Raw genomic sequence first — 24,363 nt, forward strand, 5'->3', positions numbered from 1 at the left:
GTTTGATAAAGATTCTGGGGACCTTGTAACGTCGAGAAATGGCAAAATGTTCAGTTCGACAAATCGTTTTTACGTCATTACGTTTTCAGAATTTTCAGCTAAAATAAGTGAACACAAGGAATTCTATGTTTTATATTCCCAACACGCCCAACTTTAAAGCGTTTTGGACTTAAAGTACCTTTAACTTTCAGTCCTTGGCCATATTATTAGACGCACTGCAGAATTTTTGTAATTATTAGATTCTGCGCAATATTTTTAACGTTCAAAAATAGATGTATGGTTACATTTTTGTGCAAGATGGAGCTCCATGCCACATAGTCTGGGCCATTAAAACTTATTTGAGGGAAGAAAACATCCCTCTGTTGGACTGACCGGGAAACAGGAAAACGTGTGGGAGCTGATGAAGAGGGAAGTAGCTAAAGATGCGGTAACTTATTCAAAGAGTAATTCACTTGTAAAATCACCACGCAAAAATGCAGGAAATAGTCAAATCATGCTTTGACAGTTTGCCGCGAGGAATTGAGGCTCTTATTAAAGCAAAAGGAGGTTCAACAAAATATTGAAAAAAAAAATACAAAATTAAAAAGAACAAAAAAAACTGAAAATATTAAATTAAAAAAAACATGATTAAAATAGCTGGAAATTACAATTTTGCATAAGATCTAAAGTGTGTCTAATAACCTGGCCAGGAACTGAATCATACTCAGATTTTACAGGAAATAAAAAAAAAATTATATCGGGCTTTGACATGTACCTGGCTCCCTCTACTTTTCTGCATTATGCAAATGCAAAAGCAAATACATACTAAGCCACTTTTACTCGCCCTAATCATAGAGGGCAGCGTTACTTCGAAGCCAAACCAATAGATGTCCTAAATTTCTACTGTAAGCACAAGTCGAGCAAGAGATGGCGTAAAATATGTTGTTCGTTTTTGTCACCAGTGTGAATTGTTGGGCTAGTGTCGAATAATCCGCTGTACAAGTTTCGTGTGGGATGGGAATTAAAACACAACTTTCAACTTGATCTTTCAATCCAGTGCAGCGAGCCATAGAACCTGGATTGAAATCTAAATTCGGATTTATTTTGATTCTCAAAAAACACTTTAAGCGCAGAAAGAAGGAGTTAATTTTATGTATGCGTTTTTCACACATCCAAAGAATCAACTCGTCCATCAGCTGTTCGGCGCTTCGAGGCAAAACAAGATGGCTGTTCGTACTGTTTTTGCAAAGATACTCAATATTGATATATTGAATGCCTAGGTTCTTGCTACTAACCAAACCAGTGAAATTTGATTATGTCCGTTCTCTTTCCTTCTGCTGTTTTTCTGCCGTCTCTAAATTAGGAACGAACGTCAAAGTCATTAAATTCTAGGGTTTGTCTTCTGAAGTCTGTTTGTGTGTGTGGCTGGTGTTTCGGAAATTAAATGAATTTACTTTTTTGTCTTAATCATATTTTACGCTAACCCGTGTGAGAATCCTGTTTGTTTCTTTTTCTTTTTAAAAATTGAATTTCAATTTTATTTTCATTTAGTATAAAACTAATGAACTCATAATAAATACAAACTTAAACCTACTGCAAAATATCAAAGCCGAAAGTTGAAGCACCATCAGTTAGCGGCAGCAGAAGGAGGAGGACTAGAAAAAGATTTTTTTTGTAAATTTTATTGAAACAAGATTGTAAAAATCTCATTCTTAATTGTTTTAGAAATTAATTATTTGATTTGATTCTTGGAATCGAAGAAAGGCATCAGGATATTGATATTTTATTTGGTTTCTTTGTCGAGCCGATTTTCTGTAAACGGTATGTGTTCACCCTGCTATCCGGAGTTTGTCCCTATACTTAACTGTAAAAAGCAAAACAAAAACATTTTTAATTAATAAATTCGTGTAATGTTTATTTTTCTGTGCTCTCCCATAAAATCTTATTCAAGAGGAAAACAAGATAGAAAAGAAAAGGTTTGTGTGTTGTATATCAAGAAACTTACATCACAAAAAATAGAAAAGAAAAACTAATATAAAGGAATATTTATTTGGTTGTTTTTGTTGTTATTTTTCTGGCATATGGGATGTATAGTTTTAGTTTGTGGTTTTTTCTACTTAGAACTAATAGAGGAGCACCTAAATACTAGGATTTGTATTCACGATTGCAAATTTTCAAGACACAAGACAAATAAATATTAAGAGGATTGGCATAAATGGCAAAGGATCGCCCAGGCTGTACATTTTGTTGTCGGTGAAGGGACGTAGCGAAAAACTGTAGAAACGTAAGGTTTCTTAAAGAACAGCACTAGTTTTTACGAGAACATCATATAAAATCATGGCTGGGGCTCAGAATAGTAGTGATTCGGTGAAAGCAGAACGTGAATTAAGTAATTCGTCCTGCGATAATAGTTTACATTCTTATGGTGAGTTGAAGAACTGAGCGCTCCTGTTTCACAATACAGCATACAATTGTGATTTGTTTTGTAGATTCCGATAAGAATGATCCTTTTGGAAATGAAAACACTCACGGTACAGCTCGATATGTTGGGGTCGTTGGATGCAGCTCTGGAGATTTGGGAGGGGTTGGAGGTAATATGGGCGGTACAAGTGGCCTCGCCAGCAAATTTGATTTTCTTACTATGAAAGCCGCAAATAATCAGGTAATACATCTACAAAATTTGCGTGGTTCATAACTTTTAGAATAAATGTCTGTATTTTATCATTTTAGAAATCCTCCCGAACAGACATGCCTCGAAGTGAATTGATAAAAATGCTCGTTTACCTCGAAGGAGAGCTACAAGCTCGTGAAGTGGTGATAGCAGCATTGCGAAACGAACGTGTTAAACACTTTATTACCCATCTTCGTTCGAATCCTATTCAACATACTGATCCGCATGCTGCACTGTTTCGTGATAAGATCGCTTTGGGTGGAAACTTAATAAGCCGTCAATCATCAACAGCAGCAGTGCAAGCTGATATGGAAGTCCGAGTTATTATCGAACAGCAAATGGAATCGCTCTACCAGATGGTCCATAAGCAACGAGCCACGCACGTTCGAATGGTGAGCATATTGACTGATTCGTTGGACAATAATCAGAGAATGTTGCAAGAACTCGAAGAAGAGAAACGCAAACATGAACATGATACCGCTCAGGGTGATGATATAACGTATGGCTTGGAAATGGAACGAACCAAACTGAAACAAGAACTTGAAGCGGAGCGAACACAATCTAAGAAACTGGAAAAAGATATAAAGAAGCTACAAGAGACGCTGGAATTTGAACGTGGTCGCCAGAAGCAAATTGTATTGTTATTGATAGCCGAACGAAAGAAGATATTAATGAAATACACGGAAGAGGGTAAGCGTTCTGAGGATTTGGCTCAGATATTAAGTGAGGAGAAACAACGTTCGGATTCTTTAGCGGAGGGATTAGAGGAGGAGAGTAAGAAGTCACTCCGTATGGAAGCCGAATTGGAAAAGCAATCAAAATCATTCGAAAACGAACGCAAAACTATGAGGCTGGCACTCGTTAAGGAGGAAAAAAGGTTCGTTATATTTTTCTTGTTAAAAAATTAAAGCAAATTAATTAATAATAATAATATTAATGTACATGTAACAATAATGTACAGATATGATAATCGTAATCATAATCATAATCATAATAATAATCATAATCATAATCATAATCATAATCATAATCATAATCATAATCATAATCATAATCATAATCATAATCATAATCATAATCATAATCATAATCATAATCATAATCATAATCATAATCATAATCATAATCATAATCATAATCATAATCATAATCATAATCATAATCATAATCATAATCATAATCATAATCATAATCATAATCATAATCATAATCATAATCATAATCATAATCATAATCATAATCATAATCATAGTCATAATCATAATCATAATGGTAATAACGGTGGTAATTATAAAAATGATAGAAATAATAATGATAATAATAATTATTATGATAGCTAAGATAATTGTGATAATTGTGATAATAATTATTTTAGTTATGATAATAATGGTAATGCTTATGTGCGCCCATTATATAAACAAAATTATAATAATTATGATAAATAAAAAAACAGTAAACTAAAAATTAAGTCGGCTCGACCAGGGATGAAACCGATGACCTCTGACATTATAGTCCTACACACGAACCATTTCGCCACGGGTACTACAAAGAAATGAAAATTAATAAGATGAATGCGATTATAATTTTTTAATTACTATTTTTTATTATTTCTAAGCTAGCACATTGCTGAAACGATAGGATATTTTGCACTTCTTTATATTGCTGGTCTATAGGTTTCTATTTTCAGAAGTAGTATTGTTTATGAATTAAATTGTGGAAGTCGTATTTGAAAAACGATTACATTTTTGTAGTGTTTCACATTTGCATTGATTTCAAAAACTTACCCAAACCACCCAATTGAAATTTTAAGGATGTTTTATAAGCCTGAAAATACCACCATAACATATATTCTATAAACGTACATAAGTAAGCTTCTAATGTGTAAGAACATTATACCATATAATGCATCTTATATTTCTAGCCTGAAAATTAAAGTTTGATTTCTATGAACGGCAACCCATGGTTAAATTTGAATATTCGTTCATATTTCATTTCATTTTTAATTTTGAATTTGTTGTTCCTCCCAAAACTAATGAATCAACATTAGCAAAACATTCAATGCTGTAACTTTCAAGTATTGCATCACAATCGATTGAGATTGCATCTCATACGCTTCGTTTAAAGCTTTATGTTTTTCATTTATAATGAGTTCTATTTGTTTAAAGTGCCAAACTACAATAGTCCCAAGCAGTGTTGTGTGCTGTGGCATTTGTATGGCAAATTATCATTGCAAATGTACATTGTTAAAAACTAGTGAAATTAAATTGTTAAAGTCCCATGCTAACTTAATCTGGAAATGTGACAATTGTAAAAGCTTTGCGTTAGTTGAGTGCATTCAGAAAATTAACAAACATTTTAAACTTCTACAAGAGTCTTTGAGTGAATTAAATTATTTTAAATTGAATCATCAACATAATCTAAATTCACAAAAAACTAACACTCAAGACAAAGCTCTCCTAGATGTAAGTAGGGATTTGAGACTAAATACTAAAAACCAAAGAATCAAAAAGGGCATCGAACCGATTAACCATATAAAAAACAATTTTCTTGCACAGTCATCTCCTGCATTAAATCGCGTCTCGGCTGGGCCCAGTGTTTTGTCTCCCTCCCCGTCCCCAGGTCCCTCAAACAGACTTATAACTGGTAAACGAGTCAAATCTACGTCCCAATCAAATGACTCAGTGCTCTCACTCTCAAACTCTCCACTCGCTCAGAGCAAAGAAAATGTCATTGATCAACTCGTTAATACTGGGAATAAACCTGATGGTGCAGCTGAAGTTGCATCTAATTGTGCAGTGGTTGGAGTGAAACTGCTTTCTCGCTCTGATCTCAATCAGAGTGAAGTAAATGCTGTTGGTGTTAATTCGAGTAATGACGCAGTCGAACCTACTGTTCTCTCTCCATCAGCTAGCAAAGCTAATGTTGAAAAGAGCTTGAGTCATTCACATATTTTGCCAATCATTGCTCCTCTCGCTGAAAAAGGGGTCGAAGATGTAGACGTCAATGGTGATTGCAATAATGCAATGGATTTGAATGAAGAAAAAAATGAATGCAACAATTCTGTACATGAAGAAGATGCTAATGCTATACAAGATAAAGATTTGCAAGAGTCTATTGTTTACAATACAAACAGTGTGTCTTTTGTTGATAAGCCTCGTGATAATAGCAATGTTGATGGGGATATTGGTCTTCAGGTTTTTTATAAGCGCAAATGGCTACATGTATCGAGTTTTAAGGCAACAACAACACCGGAACATATAGTTACATATATCGCTAAAAAAATGAATGTATGCTCTACACTTTTCGCTTGTTTTAGTCTGTTGACAAGACAAAATCGTGATGTTTCCGTCGAAAATAAACCCAGTTTCGTGAACTTTAAAGTTGGGTGCCCTTTGGAATACGTAAACTCCATTTGTCGTGATGACTTTTGGCCAAATGGTGTGAAAGTTCGAATTTTCGATTATAAACCAAAAAACGTATAATTTCCAGCGAAAATATCGCTGGTCTTATGGGTTTTTTGTCTGGACCTAAGAATAATGTTAATATTGTTGCTGTTGTAAATGATACAAATTCAGTTGAAGTTGCTGAAGATAATGTTGTCAATGATGTTTTTGCTTTTGTTGCTAATGATGTTGATGCCGATAATGAAATTGCTGATGTTGCTGTTGATATTGTTGCTGTTGTAAATGATTCAAATTCAGATAAAGTTGCTGTTGATAATGTTGCCGATGATAAAGTTGTTTTTGTTGCTGATGATGTTGATGCTGCTGATGACCCTGCTGTAAATAATTTCGCCGATAGTCATGTTGTTTGTCCTTTAAATTTGAATGTGTATTATCAAAATGTAGGTGGAATAAGAACAAAGTTAAATAAATTGTATGTATATTTTGCTTCTCAAGATTATCAGATCATTGTTTTAACAGAAACCTGGCTAAATGAAAATCATTTAACTACAGAATTATTTAATAGTCAACAATTTATAGTATTTAGGAAAGATCGATGTTCTCTTACTACAGGTTTAGATAGAGGTGGTGGCGTAATTATTGCTGTAAAAAGTATTTATGTTGTCAATCAGTTAGAACTTATTTCTGATAATAATCCTCTTAATTTGGATGTCGATCAATTGATTGTTAAGATATCATTTCAAAGAAACTGTAATTTTTATATAAGTGTAAGTTATATTCGCCCAGGAAGTTCTTTAGACATGTATAAATTGCATTTAGAAAATTGTCATTCGTTTTTAAATAATTTAAGTATTTCTGACCATGTTATGATCTTAGGTGATTTCAATCTTGGAAATATAAGCTGGAAACTTGATCATGATGATAAGCACTTAGTGCCGTTTAAAGTTGTCACCGAAATTGAATCCGAAGTTATAGACTTTTACAGTCAATTTGATTTAGTTCAAGTAAATAGTTTAAATAACAGTCTTAATCGTATTTTAGACTTAGTTTTTATTGACAAGGAATATGAAGCTTATATCGAAGAGAATGAATTCCCTGTTGTTCAAAATTCAATTCATCACTTATGCCTTTCTATTGAATGTAAATTTTTAACATATATAAAAGAATCTTCTGATAGTACAGAGTATTTTTTCGATTATAAACGTGCAAATTTCGTTGAAATAAACAATTTTTTGTCATCAATTCCATGGAATATGATTTTGGTCGATTTAAGCTTAGATCAAGCGTTTGAATTATTTTGTAGTTATTTAAATGAATCTCGTGATTTATTCATTCCCAAAAAATCAGCCCGGTCTAGCTCAAAACTACCATGGTTTAATAAAAGGCTTACAAACCTTAAAAACAGAAAAAATAAAGCGTATAAATTGCATAAGCTTGATAAAAATAATGTTATCCTCCGCCAAAACTATTTAGAATGCCATAGAGATTTTAACAGTCTAAATGAATTTCTTTATAACAATTATATTTTATCAGTGGAATCTAAAATAAAATCAGATAGTAAACAATTTTGGAAATTTATAAACACTAAAAGAAAAACCACTGGTCTTCCAAACTGTATGGAATATTCTGGAAGCATTTCCAGTGACTTGAATGTTATATGTAATTTTTTTGCTGATTATTTCAAATCTGTCTACTCAATTCCAAATTCATGTGAACTTCCTCCCTTTTCACCGGTTGATGTGGTTGATATAGGACACATGATTTTTGATGAAGCAGATGTTTTTGATGCGTTATTAAATTTGGACACTAATAAAAGCGCAGGACCAGATGGAATGGTTCCTGTTGTGTTAAAAAACTGTGCTATTTCAATATCACTACCACTATGCTTGATTTTCAATAAATCCTTATTGACTGGAACTTTTTTGAATAATTGGAAGATATCATATATATCTCCCATACACAAATCTGGGCCCAAACAGAATGTAATGAACTATAGACCAATATGTAAACTTTCAGTGATTCCAAAATTGTTTGAAAAGTTAGTCTCCCAAAAATTGAGTTATACTATTAAAAACATAATCTCTGATTCTCAACATGGTTTTATTGCCGGTAGGTCTACAACAACAAATCTTGCAGTTTTATGTGACTCGGTAGTTAATGGTTTTGAAAACAGCTTGCAAACAGACATTATATTCACAGATTTTGCTAAAGCATTTGATAGGGTAAACCATGAGATCCTGATTTTTAAGCTATCGAAACTTGGCTTTCATTCTTGCTTCATCAAATGGATTTCTTCTTATTTGAAAAATCGTGTTCAGTATGTTAAAATTGGAACACATTTATCCAAACAAATTTCTGTTACTTCAGGTGTTCCTCAAGGAAGCCATATTGGACCGTTGATTTTCATCCTTTTCATTAATGACATTCCCTCCAATTTTAAATTTTCACAAAATCTGATGTATGCTGATGACGTCAAAGTATACCGGTCTATTAAATCTTCAAATGACTGCCTTCTTCTTCAGGAAGATCTTCACAAGCTGGCAAAATGGTGTGATGATAATAAATTGTTTCTGAATGTTGGAAAATGTCAAAGTTTCACTTGTCATCGGAAAATGTCGCCCATCATTTTCAATTACACTATTAACAATATAGTCCTTGAAAGAGTATTTGTTAAGAAAGATCTTGGAGTTATTTTGGATGAACGTTTTTCTTTTTCGAGTCACATTGATTATGTTGTTAATAAGGCAAACAAAATGGTTGGATTCATACGAAGAAACTCAAAGGATTTTTCTGATCCTTTCACATTGAAAATATTATACGTTTCGCTAGTTAGGCCAGTTCTTGATTATTGCTGCATTATTTGGAACCCTTATTATGAAATCCACTCTTTAAGACTGGAAGGTGTTCAAAGAAGATTTACCAGATTTTTATTTATCAAATTGAACTGGTCTATTGAAGTTCCCTCTTATGCTACTAGATGTCTGCTTTTTAATATTCAAACACTTGATCTTAGAAGAAAGTACTTTTGTATAATGCTTATCAAAGACTTAATTAATAATCGTACTAATTGTCCTCAATTATTGGAGCGCATAAATTTCTTTTTTCCTTGCCGGATTACACGTGTAAATTTTCATTTACGGGAGAACTTCTTTAGAAGAAATTATAGTATGAACGAACCATTTGCACGTTGTATAAGAGAAACAAATTCTGTGATAGGCCTTATAGATATTTTTGCAAATTGTTCAAGAGATGTATTTATGAAAGACCTGAAAATGACTTTATTATTTAATCGTTAAAAATGTTTCTCGTTTTCGCATTGTATTTATCTAAAAGGAATTGTTATTTATTTATTTATTTTTTAATTATTATTTATATTATTCTATTATTAACATATTACATATAAGTATACATATTAGTCTGTAAGAGTTGTACTCTGCTTGATGAAATAAATACAAATACAAATACAAATACAAACTTTCTCTTGTCTCCCTGTCACGCACGGTAATGTTTTATTTATTGTATATATTTCATTATATTTAATTCTAAACAAAATAAATACTATGCGAAGATATCACCATAGCCAACAGGTATTGTTCAGATCTCTTGGTTCTAAACTTCAATAATGCGTCCTGCATAGACTCAGCGTTTCTTCTACTTCTACCCCTGGCGGTGACTGTGCGTCGAAGTTGTTAATATTTCCGGGGCAGCGCAGTTATCTCCTCTGTCCATCATCACACAGGATCTCTGTTTCTGTTGACACCCTTTGTTTGGTGCATTAAGTAATGGTAATAATGAAACTAAACATTTGTAAAGGCTTTAGTTCTTCTAAATATCAATCTAAAAAGCTAAAACTAGCACAAACGTAGTATTTCATCGATCTTAAACCGAGAAGTTAGTTGCATTGGAAATCGCAGTCATTTTTTTTGTATCAGTCTAATATATATTGTTTCCAATCAAACAATTGGAAGGTGCGATTGTCTTTCCTATACCATTGAAAATATTTGTTGGTTTTCGATTAAAGTCTTCAAAAAGTATAAAAAGCTTCTTTGAAAAGCCGTACTTTTATAAATTAGAGTGCTAACATAAGTGTACTTTAAGTTTTCATTTTGTGTAATTATTTAACATTTTCTGCCAGTGTAAAGGATAAATTATAACAACATTATTATAATAATTATTTTCCAGAATAAAAGAACTTGAAACAGAAGTTGCTCTTTTGAAGGGTGAAAATGAAGTGCTAAAGAAGACAAACATTTTGCCACAGCGAATGCAAACAATACAAAGTGTTCCTGTCCCAAATGTTTCAGCCAAATCAAAGACATTGGGAGGTAAGTTTTCATTCAAAAATTATTTTTTTCTTAATTGCTTTCAATTCATATTACTAAAAAAAATTGTATATTGGAAAAAAAGAAAAGAAATATGTTGTATGTTTTATTTTTAAACAAAGATGACTCATGTGGAACTCCATCATCTCTTGTTAATATAGCAAAAATAGTTCAACCAACTGCAACAGTATCCAGTGTTCCAGTATCTGGCCCAAGTAAAATTTATTTTTATAACTTGTTTAATGTTTAAATAAATAAATATTGTTTTTCCTTCAAATCAATAGCAACTGGAATTGCAAGGTCTATATCGTCTAGTCAGACTCTAAGGGCGGCCAATGTTATAATAATTGAAGATTCCAATACTGGTTCTACGCAGCAGCCACCACCTAAGGTAAATTTTTTGAATCCAAATAAGTGCCTTTGTTATTTTGTATGCATATAAACATGACTTTACCATCTTGTTTTCATAATTTTAGTTGATAATCATTTCATAATTTTTTTGTATACTCTTTAGCATTGTGGTAATTTGCAATTAAGACACCTGAATATATTTTTCTTAAACCAATTTCGGTTATACATAATAGAAATCGACAAAATATCGGTTGTAATTTTAAGTATTAAGAGTATGCTATAGATTTTCTTTATGTTTTACTTTTCTTTGCGAAAACCAAATACATTTTTTATATATAATGGAAATTTATTGCCGTGCAGTTAAATGAACATTAATAGCAAGATAGTTTAGATAAGAAACATGCCTTTACTAAAAACAAATTCAATACAGAGTCAGGTGTGTTACAGGACAATAGGTCAGCCTTCCAAGAAAGTTGTTTCTTCAAAAAAAAGTCCATACGTATACTGTGACTTAGGCCAAATCTATTGCTTTAAAATGTAATTACATTTAAATTGTTGTGAATCCTTAGAAACAAATACATTAACAAGACAACTTTTGTATAATAACTAAGATTTGTCAATTGAATTTAAATGTTTCAAGTAGTCCGATTTATTGTCATTGGTAAATATGGCTTTTTTTTTTAATTATTAAATCTCAGGTATTCCCACGGCCTTTTGTATTCTTCTTGAAAGCTTTCAAACAATTCGTAGAGCTTTAAACAATTAGTTACATCTGTGGCCTTTCACCAGATATAACTGGCTAATGAAGTTTTCGGCAAAGAAAAAAAATGTGTCATTTCTTAATACTTCAGATTTTTGTTTTGTTTTTTAGATTACAAAAACCAAAAAATGAAAGAAGGATCAATGAAGAAGCCTTTCACCAATTTATTTTTGGATCGTAACCAAAACACTTCTATAAGCAGTTATTTATTCCCAATTCAAGTTTGGATAGCAACCAATAATATTGTTTTCAATAAAGCGAAACAAAAAATGACAAAAAAATATCTTAAACTTCCAAGAATTATTTTATACAGCAATCTTGAAGCTTTTTATTCTTCTATGTTTGGGCAATTTAAAATCTATGTTGTTTATATTTATGAAAAGCAAAAATTATTATTCAACAAAAAAAAAATCTTACAAATTAGTCAAGATGCCCTCCAAAAATGTTTGTGTGAATAAAAAACACTATTAAGTAAAACAAAACAAAATCCAAAAACATCTTAAACTTCCATGAATTATTTTAAAAAGCCATTAAGAAAAATGCACGTTGATTACACCTATAAAAACCAAAACAAAAAACATTAAAAAATCCATGAACAATCTTAAAAATTAATTTAGGGGCCTTTCTCAAATTCATGTTTTTATAATAACCAATTCTGAATAAAGCAAAACAAAATGAAAAACCATTATTAAATTTGTTTATAATTTTATACAGTAATCAAAGAAGCTTTGCACCAATTTATGTTCTTTATACCTAAGAAAGCAATAAACATTTAAACATAATGAATTTTATACAGCAAGGAACAACCACCAGTGTGCTAGGGGTTTTGCCACCTGTCAGTCATCGCACTCCATTAGCATCTGTTACATCTTCTTCAGTTCAGTTGACACAGTCAATCCAACAACAGCAGCAATCGCCGCAACAACAGCAGCTACATACCATCACGTCACCCATACTCGCAGCAGCTATGGCCAATGCAACTTGTTCGATTCAAGCAACTGCCCACAATCCGGGAGCATCAGCAGTAACACCTTTAATTACTGGGCAACCAGCGGCATCACAAAATTTAGTTGCTGTTCCCATTAATAATATAATAGCTAGCGTGACGGTAGCACCATTACCAATATCATCTAGTGCAATAGTGGGAACAAGAGGCGTCCCTCCACCTATTCCGCCAAATAAACCTGTTGTTCCACCAAAACGTGAACCCTCAATATCTCGAACTGGTTCATTGGCAGCTAATAACAGTAAATAAAAAATAAATATACAAATAATTTACTTAAGATATAGAAAGAGTGTAAACAATTAAGTCAGATTTTACATAAGAACTTATATATATATATATTATACAAATTAATTTAACATACTACAAACAAACAAAAGGATTTAGAATTTTTTGCGCTTTAAGAAATATGAGGCTTTTAAAATAAACAACCGCTTTCATTTAAAACACTAGCAGCCTTATTCATTAAAATTTGCCAAAGATGAATAGTTTCATAAATAGTTATTTAAAAAAATGTCACAAAATTACTAAAAAGAAGAATGTATTACATTATCATGTCATAAGAATATAGCTTGCCACCATCTTTCTTGTCCAATCACTGGACCGCTTAAGGGTACCGAGTGTTTTAAGGATTGAAAAAAATTAAAAGCCAAAAGAATCCAAAACATTTTAGTTTTTTTTTTTTTTGTATGAGATTAGTTTTTACTTCGGTATTATATTCTTTTTTTTTAAACTAAATGGGAGCAAATTTTAATCAATTTAAAAAAAATATTTATTATCATATAAAATTCAAATTTCGGTATTAAACAAATTTTATTTAGGTACTATTCAACCTCTAAAGGCGTTTGGCTTATAATGTTTCTATGAAATATTGCACATATAAGACAACGTCTAGTGCGTTTATTAATAAGGCTGCACATTCACACACTTTGCTAATGTATGTTGGTGTTTAAAAGCTAATGTCATCACCCAAACGAAGCGAACATTGTTATTGTAAACTATATTTCACTATCATTCGCCCTTCAAATTCAAAAACTATGCCCAATCGCGACTGTATTTGAATTTGAAGAAAAACAAAAATGCTAGTAACTGACTCAAATCATTTATTCCATTAATCCTTATTTGTGTTTTATATTTTGTGATGTAACATTACTTATAAACAAAACATTAAATACAATCTTAAAAAAAAAAAACACATCTGCCTAAATTATGTTAAATAAAAAATATTAAGCAAATACATTAATTACGAAATAGAATAAATAATTCATTTGTGCAAGTGATTAATAAACCTGTATGAACATATAAATACAAAAGTATAATTATAAAAATATAGTAATAATAAAAGCATACCACTCACAAACTTTTTGCAACCAACAAAAAACAACTTTTGTGAGTAGGGGTTCGAAAATCTGTGTTTCAAAATTCCCTATGATCAACATTTTATGTCATGCTGTTTGGCGGTAATGCTGCATGACTCAAATTGTTTCATTTTCAAAATTGCCTTCGTAATTTTACCATCGTCGAAATGTAACAAAAAGAGTAAACATTACATCTAAGATCTTAAATGCGAACAAGATGTTTTGGGATCGACCAAAAAGAAATTCATGTGTTAAAATATGAGTGAGATACAGCATTTCGATCCCAACACTCCTTCATCAACAGCTTCTTCAGTTCCCTTAGTCTTAAATTAAAAATATAAACACTAAACAACCAACAATAGATTTGATTTTGAAATAACTACTCATTTATTTTATTTGAATTTTAAACTTAATTTACGGTTGATTTACATGTTGCTGCCAACACAATTTCGTAAAAAACTAGAGCGGGTTAAACGCAGTCTCTCGGTTGAATATGAAAAGCAGTGCCTCCGCGAAGATAAAACTCTTTCGTCTTCAAAACTGGCACTTCCCATAAATATTCATTCGGGAACATCTTTTGTGTTTTGATCTTCTATCCATATCAAAAAAAATAGTAATCAACTTCTCTTTGAAGTAAGGAAATCTTGATACATGTTAATCCAGCAGACATGCATTTTTGACTTTATTTTATCCGCAAATAATTTTACCTTTGATACAAAATTGAAGAAAACAATGAAACAACTTTTACAAGTCAGATTGTGCTTGGTATTCACTCTTAATCAGTTTTGTTTTAATTTAATAAATATAACTTATTAAACTTTCCAGAATTAAATTTAAGTATTTTTTTTGTTCAAGTTTTGAATTATTTATTTTAAAATAAAAAAGTTCTATTTTTAAGTTTTCTTTTGTGCAAGTTTTAATATTTAAAAAGTATGCAACTGTACAGGACGATTCGTATGCGATGCCAAGAATTGGGTCAAGGCAATACAAATACAATAAATTTGATCAAAGGCCATACCATTTTATTGCAACATTTAACTTTAAAACATTATAAAAGATAAGCAGTTTAAGGGAAGACTTGAATTCTCCTTCGTATATGATCTTTTCTTGACCCAAATTACGCACCTTACCTATACGTCGCATCTTGTGCCAGCCATCCCTTAAAATATAATTATATGATTGTAATTTCCAAATAAAAATAAAACAATTGCAACTATTGTGAAGTCAATAATAAATTAATTACTTTATATATATTATTCTTTTTAGTATAAATTATTTTTAAAATAATTTCAGAATATATATTAACTGCTAAATAATTATGATTAAATGTATATGTAAAGAGCCGTGAATGTTACTAATATAAACAAATATTTCGTATAAGGAATTATTACATAAAATAAAATTAAAGAGAAAAAATTAAATAAAAAAAATGAAATGAAATGAATTAAGAAACAATAAATATTACGTTACATACTAGAAAAAATATATTGTCTTTTTTTCGAAAAGTATGTTTCTTGTAAACCTTTTTTTGTCAGTTTAGGTTTGTTGGATTTTTCAGGTAAGAGCACTGTGAGTTTTTTGTAACTATATTTTGAGTTTCGGTGATGAAATTATGTGCTAAGCAAAAATAAAGAATTCTAGTTCAGAAAATTTTAATTTTATCGGAATACTTGACATAGACTCGTGGATATATATTAATAAGCCTTAATGTTGCAATTCACTAAAAAATTAACAGTAACAAATCCGAATCTTTTAAAGTTACCAACTAAACCTTTAAAGTGTTTAAAACGTATTTTTAGTTTATTCATTTCATCAGGAAATAACAACCAACCTTGTGACGTAATTCATTTAAAAATTAGGTGATTTTGTTTTTCGAGTTAACAATGATTATGAACAATTTTTCCAAAAATATTTCCGAGGCAATGTCCAGAGCGAATGGTGGTACAAATCCGAAAGAGATATGATCCATCCTAAAATAACTAGCACACAGAAATGGTTGATAGTTGTGACACTGTTGAGTCACCGAATTAATTTGTATTTAAAGGCAGAATCTCACAATCCTTTAAATTATTTCCAATTGCTCTTATAAATCTTCGGGGTCCAGTTGCATCAAGATGCTCGGATAATTGAATCAATGTACATATGTTCATTAGCATGTAGTTGGCAGATGAACCACTGTAATAGTTTTTTTAATTTTGGTCCTAGGGATCTCATATTACATTTCATTTAAATCCTGTGTTGACAGCAGTTTCATCACATCCAAATACAACAAATACCCTTTTCATTTAAGGAGTTTTGCATTTCCCTGCGTTGGAAGCTTTCCCCCTCGACACTGCAGTATGTCCCATATATTCTGAGCTTGGTTCATTGACTAGACTTACTTGCATACAAACATTTGTATATGCTCCTCGGAAGCCAGATTCTTTAGTGAGTGTATATTTCAAAGGTTGCTTTTAAATTGATTTATAAAATGTATTGCTAAGCTGGCCTAAGGTATGTTTTTTCTAAAGAAGATACTTTTGAATAAGGCTTTTTTATGTACCTACATAATATATGTTTAAATTTCAAATGACTTGGTATGGTATGGTTGAATTCAAAAAACATTTTGGATTCACTTTTAGACCGCGGCCCATTACGTTTTTAAGAAAACACAAAATGTTTTCATACCAAAACCAACCAACCTAATATTCATACGCTGTCACATTTAATTGGAACCGGTCATTCATTTAGTAAATAAATTACACTTAAAAATTAAACAAAAAACATCAATGTTATCTTTTTTTTTAATAAATCGTTGTTTACTGTTTTAAGAAAGTCTGAAGTTACTTCCAACTTATTAAGCTTATTTTCATTGCTAACTAAATTTTTATGTTGAGTAAGCAAACATTTTTCGAATTGTAAAACAGAACCTTAACATCTGACCAAATGCTGACTGTTTTGTTGGTAATGTACGTTAGCAAGGTTGTCACCTTGTCATTCATTCATCATACCCAGATGCAGCACAATTTTATTTTTGTGCGCTGCCGTACTTAGTGTCGTAGGTTTTGTTTCGAAATCAACAACAACTGATACTCTTCGTGTACGACTGTTTACAATGTCTTTTAAATTGTTGTATGTCTTGACGGGGGTGTTAGTTTCAGTTCACTTAACAATAGGATTCCTTGAAGAAGATGGTCGAGTGATTGAATTCGATAGTTTTGATGAATTTAAGGTGAGTAGACCAAGTGAAGATTTTTGGGCTTAAAATTTTGGGAAGAGTTTTCGAAATTTTGGTCCTGTTCGTTTTTTTTTAAAGTTTAATGAAAAGTTTGAATTCATTTAAATCGGTAAGTATTGGTTTCTTGTTTCGAAGTTAATTAGTTACTCATATTTTTATGAAGGCTGGAAGAGTTTTAGTAGAATATTGAATGTTTCAATAATAATTAAATAATGTCAAACAAATATCAGTTTAATAAGTCAAATTCACGATCGATGACTAAGCTTTTTTTGTATGTTTTTGACAAGGGTCATAGAAATAAGACATATGCTCATTCCTATGACGAATTCCGTGGACGCATAGCCTATCAAAAAAATTTAAAAACTATTCGAGAGCACAATGACTTGTATAAAAGTGGAAAGAAGTCATACCGTTTGAGGGCAAACAATCTAGCCGACTTGGTAAGAACTTTAGATATTAATCTTCTCTCTTTTAATATTAATTTTTTGAAATATTTACAGAACAGTGGTTCGTATTTGAAACAGTTTCTCAGATTAGTAAAAAGTAGACGTTTCGATGCGCTTGACTTTATTTCGGACATTGTTGGATCACCTCTCATGGATAGTACCCCTGAAAGTTTAGATTGGAGGGAGAAAGGCTTTGTCACAAAGTCAAATAATCAGGGAACATGTGGATCATGCTATGCCTACAGCATTGCCCAAAGCATTGAAGGCCAAGTCTTCAAAAGAACTGGGAAAATATTAAGCTTAAGGTATGTAACAATTATTAACGGTTATTGCCTTTAAACTTTAAGTAACTATATTTCCATGAAAAAGTATTTGAATCTGAGATTAGCTGTTCTGATTCGATTAAAAATATTCCTAAGACATTTTCACATCTGATTCTATTTATTTTTTTACTATTTTACTTTTTTACTACTAGCCCCCAGCAAATTGTTGATTGCAGTGTAAAATTTGGTAATCAAGGTTGTACTGGTGGATCTTTGCGTAATACCTTAAGATATCTTGAAGCTACTGGAGGTATAATGAGATCAAATGATTACAAATATACAGGAAAAGTAAGTTATTTTTTTTAAACCTTTGGATAAAATAATATTAAAGGCAATTTCCATTTTACAAAATCCAAGGGCTTACAGGATTAAGTTTGGTATCAAATGAAAGGTGACAAGACTACATCTTGGCAAACCATTGATAGTGTAAAAGTGCATTTCTGTATTTCATCGAAATTATCAAAAAATTCTGATTAGTCTGATTTAATTCCTTGTACGTTTGCTTCTTGTGTATTTATCATGATTAAAATCATGTGTATTAAATAATGGGCGTGTCCATTTCATTAAGGAGCCTTGCCCAAGAGTGTATGCGGTTAAATTTGACACCAAATAAAAGGTAAGGTTCAGCTGGTAATGTGATTGGCAAAACCTTTGAAATCTTTTATAGGAAAGCTGAGATATTTAAAGGTCAAACTAGGAGTAGTAAAAACAGCTTTATATTTTTCGCCGAAATAAATATTTATATATTGAGCGTTGCAAAAGACAAGATAATAATTTTGATATCCAATGAGAGGTATTTTTGTTTATTTTATAAAAAAAAAACGCCAGAATTTGGCAAAACACAAAAAATAAGTTTTTTTTTAAATCAACATTTTATGTATTCCGTTGGTATGTCACAAAATATATACACAATTATTTTGGCGAAAAATCGCAATGATGTCTTTACTTCAAGTTCAAATATCTCAGTTTTCGCATAACTGATTTTGATTTTAAAACGTTACCTTTTATTAGACACCAATTTTGAAAATATGGTATTTTGTATCCTAGAGTCTAAATTTTCGTCCTTAGAAATGATGTGGTACTTTTTGAATGTCTTATTTTTGTGTTCACACCATTTCACAAAGTCTGCATACGATTTCAAATTTGATTATTTTTTAAATAAATAATTAGTCAAAATAAGATTTTTTAATTTAAATATTTCCGATTTCTTCACCAAATTATAAGAAGTCTGAAAAAGAAAGAGGTTATACGAGACCGGTTTTGGCACTCAAAAAAATGTCTAAATACTTACTTGGTAATAGATTTACAGCTTTCAGTAAGGTTTTTTGTAACCATTTGCTTTCATTGATGACATTAAATGACCTAATTTTCGGGTAGCTTCGAGTGAATTTTGAACCATTTTTCGCCTAAAACAGTTTTGAGCATTAGATGTTGCATATATGTAGGCGCTGGCATTAAGGTCAAGCGATTGTGGGGGATGGTTAAGTTTTGATCGAACATGGCAAACCATCCTATGAAGTGCAATTTCTTTGAATTCTCAATAACTTTTCCACAATGTTCCTCGGATCATCCAACTTCCTCGGCCGTCCACTTTTTTTTAAACTATCGTAGTAACCCGTTTCAGTTTTTTATGATGGTCTGAATTAAGGTATTAGATTAATTCAAACTTTTAACAATTTTACGCCATTTAAGCCTTCTTTTTTTTAAAATCTTATAACGTAATTCGGATGAGATTTCTTTCCTGTCAGACATTTTATGATATTTGCCTTCATTCATTGTGGTATTTTCGGTGATAATAATCGTATGTAGACTTTTGCGAAATTTATTTTACGTCTTCTTTTAGTTAGTTTTATGTTTGTGGTGTTTTAGAAAACGTTACTATCTTATGTTGTTAATAAATATTTAAATTTAAAAAATGGCTTTCAAAATGCATGCAAATGTTTGTGACATGGTGTAGATGTTTTTGTTGATAAAACCTTTATGTTGCAATAAAACAACTTCAGACTTACATTCATTTTATCACCTTCTCCATAAATGGTTTTGAATTGAACTCATAATAACAAGCTTTACGTCACCTTTTATTTGATACCAAAGTAAAATCTTGTCCAGAAATTATAAATACCATTTGAATTTGCTTTTCTTTCCTAGAAAGGCAAATGTCAATTTGTGCCAGAATTAGCGGTTGTTAATGTCACGTCTTGGGCAATAATGCCAACAAAAGATGAGAAAGCAATTCAAGCAGCGGTTGCTCATATTGGACCAGTAGCTGTTTCTATTAATGCAGCACCAAGAACATTCCAACTTTATAGGTAAATATATTTCGAAATATCCATTTCTTTCCGCAAATGTATTGTGAGTGACATTTTCAATGCAACACAAAAGAAAAGTAGTTATCACAATTTTTTCCTAAAACACAAAGTCATAAAATCTATTTTAAAATTGTTGGTTTAAGTGCAGTTGATAATTTGCAGTAATAACTTTAGGTATAAATGGTCACGTGGTCCAGCAGTAAACTTTTGATTTTTAGTTAACAATAAAAGTTTGTTGGCTCTTAAAACTGTACAATAAAATATATCTTTTTATCTATACATCCTCAGTGTATAACAAAATATATAAATGCACAATCATTTCCGGGCTTACAATTTATAAAGATAACCAACAAATTTGTTTTTAAGGCTTAGATAATACACAACATATACCTTAACAATAAATTTTATGATAATTTTGCAAATTACGAAACACTGGCGCTAAATTTTGTAAAGTAAATTGTAAATTTTTTTTCTAGTAATTTACTAAGCTAAAAATGTGATTATCCAAACATGTTAATACTCTTAAACGGGCCTATTAATTAGAGTTCCAAACTGCTTATTGGACTAAATTCCATCCACGGATCTTATAAGAATAATAGTCAGATGACATATGGATTTAGCAAATTGCTAAAAGTTATAGAAGCCATTCCGCGATTTAAACTTAAGCAAACTGTTAAGAGAAAATAAGCTTACTAAACTGTTGAAAATGGCTTTAACATTTCACTAAATCGTTTAATATTTTGCACTGTTGTCTTTTAGGTAGTTTTAATCATTTAGTAAATTACTTCATCTCTGGAAAATTCCTTTAGTTGTATATAAGTCTTAATTGGACTTTGTATAAAGTTTTGAGAAGTCTTAAATTTAACGCTGGAATAGTAAGTTCTAGAGTAAATTTTAAGATTTGATTTCGAACTCAAAATTCGATTTTGACTATCTGCTCAAACTTTAAAAATTCGCTTTTTCAACATTATTTCTATATTTTTGCAATATAATAACTTGATGTTTTAGCCTTGTTTAAAGGACAGATTCCTTACAAAGACAAACTACGTTTTGCGATTTACATTATGTGATATAGATATTATCTAATAAGCTTTAATTAAGCTTTTCCGATACAGATCTTTTCAGCCAAGAGTTCGAAGTTTACAAAAACGATCGTCATGTTGGTAAAGCGAAGGATTAAGGTGAAGGTGTTCTCATAGCGGTAAAAACAACACATTTCTCTTCTTTTGTATCTTTTCCATTTGAACTATCAATTGAACTGCTCTGTGTAAGAATAATGGTACAGACTAAGACGATTTTCATTTTAAACGTTTACATCCAAAAAGTTTGGAGTCTGTTTTTAGCGAACTCTTCTTGGCATTATAGATTAGACTCTCTTATCAATTTGTCCTGCTCTGATACCAATATTTTACTTTTAGGTGATTTTAATTTACCACTCATTGACTGGCTTCCACCTGACGACGAATTGTGCGTCAAGACCTGTCTTTCTTCTTCACAATTGGAACTATCTTTTCTCGATAAAATTCTTCTTACTGACTAACAGCAAACAACTGTATTAAAAACTCAAAAAATCGAATTCTCAGTATTTTTATCTGACGCTATTAGTACTCTTGTTCTAGAACTTTACATCAGGAATTATAAATATTGATAAATATCACCCCCTTTGGACATTTTCTTGACTTACATAAGTAGTCAACTTACTGAACATAGTAATTCCTTTGATAACTTATATAATTTTGATTTCAGAAGAGCTAATTTACAGTTGTCTGAAGATTTAACCATTTTCTAATATTGATGAATCAGTTTCAAATTTTTATAAGATCCTTAACTATTGTTTGGAAAAGAATAAACCCTTTAAAGAAATCAAGAAGTACAAGCTTTAGACACCCTTGGTACACGAAAAAATTTCGTTTACTGTGTTACAAAAGAAATGATAAACTTACCTTAAAACTCTGTATCAGCTTCTCTTTTTATGTTGAACTCTTTAACTCTCGTTCTAATTTAGTATTAGTTACTGTTACTGGCACCTCTTTAAAAAAGAATAATAAACAAATTTGAAAAGCTGTAAACAAAAAAAAAATCAGATGGCTTTCCAGTTAACTTTTCTAACAAGAACCTTTCATAAGATAAAACTCTTAATATATGTAACGCTTTTGCAACAAATTTTCTTAAGTCATTTGTTGAGAGCCCCGAAGCAGTTGCTGAAGTATATTTTCATAATCCTTACAAACTAGCTGTAGTCACAACCCTGTGCTATAGAATACGGTCCTTGATCTTTTATCTATGTTGAATAATGACTGCTTAGCCGGTCCCGATGGTATTCCCCCGATAGTATTAAAAAGTGTAGTAATGCTTAAGTTGAATCCCTTACGTTCGTATTCAAAATTTCTCTAAAAACAGACATATTTCCAGTACATGGAAGAAGTCATTTCTACACCAATTTACAAGAAAGGTAACAAGGCGGATATAACAAACTACAGGTCCATTGCAAAGATCTCTTGCATTTCTAAATTGTTTAAACAAGTTGTTTGTAAAAGTGTAGCATTTTTAGTAAGAAACTCATTTGTGAACACCAACATGCTTTTGTAAAAAAAGGATCAACCTTTTGCAAACCTCCTCACATTCTCAAACATATGTTCATACATTGACTTTTCTAAAGCTTTTGACGAACTTAGCCTAGGAATTATTTTATTTTAACTTAAAGTTCTTGGTTTTCCACCATTTTTCTTAGGTAAAATTTAGAAATCTATTAACGACTGACTTATCGTCATGTCCACGCTCAATTGAAGTTCTCATTTTTGCTAATGACATGAAGATTTTTAAAATTATAAAGTCCACCTATGATCGTATTCTTTTGCAAGCCAACATTGATAGTATCACATTTTGGTGTGGGAAAAATATCCTTGCCCTCAACCGATCGGAAGTGTATTTGATTATTGACCATTACAGCAAAAACTCTGTCGCGTCTCTACATTTAAAGATTTATGTTTTCATTTCTGTTTCCAATTAGAATTTACACATAACATTAATTCAATTGTCAATAAGTCAATTTCTAAGCTTGGTTTTAAAAAACGATATGCAAAGGAGTTCAATGATCCCTACGTTACTCTTTCTTTGTACAATTGCCATGTTCGTCCTTATCTTAAATATGCTTCGCAAGTATGGATTCACTATTTCGAACGCATTGAATCAATTCAACATAATTTCAATCGCTTTGCCCTAAAGGGTCTTCCTTGGAATGATCCTCCTTATCTGCCTCCCTATGAACATCGTAGTCTGCTTCTTCAAATGCAATCTCTCCATCAATGGAGTATTAATAGATAATGACTTAATATTTCTCCATAAACTCATTAATGAAATTGATGCACCTCATTTGCTATCTTATGTAAATTTGAATAAGCGAAGCGGAACTCATCACCTGCGTACATTCGATCTATGGGAAGAATGAAGAACCATTGCTCCACTAACGTAAACGTCTTAATTTTAGTTTTGTTATGTAATATTTCATGATAAATGTTAATTATGTTTTGTGTTTTGTTCATGTGCTAGGCTATAATTGTATTATTTTCTTACTAACAACTAACACATGCACTTATGGTGGGTTTCTGGTCGTAGTTTGAAGCTAGCTATAAACTAACTTACTTACTTAGTTAAGGTGGCTGTACAGTTCTATGTGAACTAGGGCCTTACTTAACAAACTTCTCCATCTAGCTCGGTCCCTAGCTAGATATCTCCTTTATGCTTTATCTATTTTTGTGATCCAAAAATTAGGTGACATTGTGCATTGCATAGAAACGGAAATTATCGAAAGACAATTCCGCTCACATACTATATTTTAATTATGATGTCCGAGCTGTTTTAATATCTTGATCTGATCCGGATTGGATTATTTTGACAATAAAACACGGCTATTATCCCGTTCCATATTTATATTATCATAAAGCTTTTCTCATAAATTCCTGTTTTACAGTGACGGCATATATGATGATGAAGATTGCTCATCTGGATCCGTTAACCATGCGATGCTTGTGGTAGGCTATGGACGAGATTATTGGATTCTCAAAAACTGGTGGGGTGACCAATGGGGCGAGGATGGTTACATGCGAATACGGAAGGGTAGAAATGTTTGCGGAATAGCCAATTATGCAGCATATTCAGTTGTTTGAAACACAAATAACCGTTTTGAATTTGTAACAAAAACAAAATGATAAATATGATTT

The 24,363-nt window shown here is 31.3% G+C and overlaps 2 protein-coding genes across 10 annotated transcripts; both read left to right on the forward strand.

The window, feature by feature from the left end:
* The first annotated feature begins 1,330 nt into the window (after positions 1 to 1,330).
* Positions 1,331 to 14,745, forward strand: LOC129953202 (CTTNBP2 N-terminal-like protein). Of its 9 annotated transcripts, none has more exons than XM_056066129.1 (9): positions 1,331 to 1,465; positions 1,531 to 1,955; positions 2,101 to 2,404; positions 2,469 to 2,641; positions 2,710 to 3,527; positions 10,237 to 10,379; positions 10,499 to 10,591; positions 10,661 to 10,767; positions 12,284 to 14,745. In XM_056066129.1, the coding sequence occupies exons 3-9, from the start codon at positions 2,317 to 2,319 to the stop codon at positions 12,740 to 12,742; spliced, it is 1,881 nt and encodes a 626-aa protein (XP_055922104.1). In that variant the 5' UTR covers positions 1,331 to 1,465; positions 1,531 to 1,955; positions 2,101 to 2,316; the 3' UTR covers positions 12,743 to 14,745. The 9 variants fall into 9 exon arrangements, with proteins under 9 accessions (XP_055922104.1, XP_055922109.1, XP_055922108.1 ...); XM_056066134.1 differs by having other exon boundaries at positions 1,356 to 1,372; positions 1,705 to 1,955; XM_056066133.1 differs by having other exon boundaries at positions 1,373 to 1,478.
* Positions 14,746 to 16,843: 2,098 nt separating this feature from the next.
* Positions 16,844 to 24,323, forward strand: LOC129953243 (procathepsin L). Its single transcript, XM_056066205.1, has 6 exons — positions 16,844 to 17,059; positions 17,353 to 17,505; positions 17,566 to 17,816; positions 17,987 to 18,122; positions 19,983 to 20,143; positions 24,114 to 24,323. Exons 1-6 carry the CDS (start codon positions 16,943 to 16,945, stop codon positions 24,307 to 24,309), a joined length of 1,014 nt encoding a protein of 337 aa, XP_055922180.1. The 5' UTR covers positions 16,844 to 16,942; the 3' UTR covers positions 24,310 to 24,323.
* Positions 24,324 to 24,363: the final 40 nt, after the last annotated feature.

Source organism: Eupeodes corollae, chromosome X (assembly GCF_945859685.1).
Source record: "Eupeodes corollae chromosome X, idEupCoro1.1, whole genome shotgun sequence".
Lineage (NCBI taxonomy): Eukaryota > Metazoa > Arthropoda > Insecta > Diptera > Syrphidae > Eupeodes > Eupeodes corollae.

Excerpts from the sequence above, each read along its gene's own strand:
- LOC129953202 (XM_056066129.1), top strand. The coding sequence starts at position 2,317 with ATGGCTGGGGCTCAGAATAGTAGTGATTCGGTGAAAGCAGAACGTGAA. Across the intron at positions 2,405-2,468 it reads TAATAGTTTACATTCTTATG|ATTCCGATAAGAATGATCCT; the intron begins GTGAGTTGAAGA and ends TTTGTTTTGTAG. Across the intron at positions 10,768-12,283 it reads CGCAGCAGCCACCACCTAAG|CAAGGAACAACCACCAGTGT; the intron begins GTAAATTTTTTG and ends AATTTTATACAG.
- LOC129953243 (XM_056066205.1), top strand. The coding sequence starts at position 16,943 with ATGTCTTTTAAATTGTTGTATGTCTTGACGGGGGTGTTAGTTTCAGTT. Across the intron at positions 17,506-17,565 it reads CAAACAATCTAGCCGACTTG|AACAGTGGTTCGTATTTGAA; the intron begins GTAAGAACTTTA and ends AAATATTTACAG. Across the intron at positions 20,144-24,113 it reads AGAACATTCCAACTTTATAG|TGACGGCATATATGATGATG; the intron begins GTAAATATATTT and ends CCTGTTTTACAG.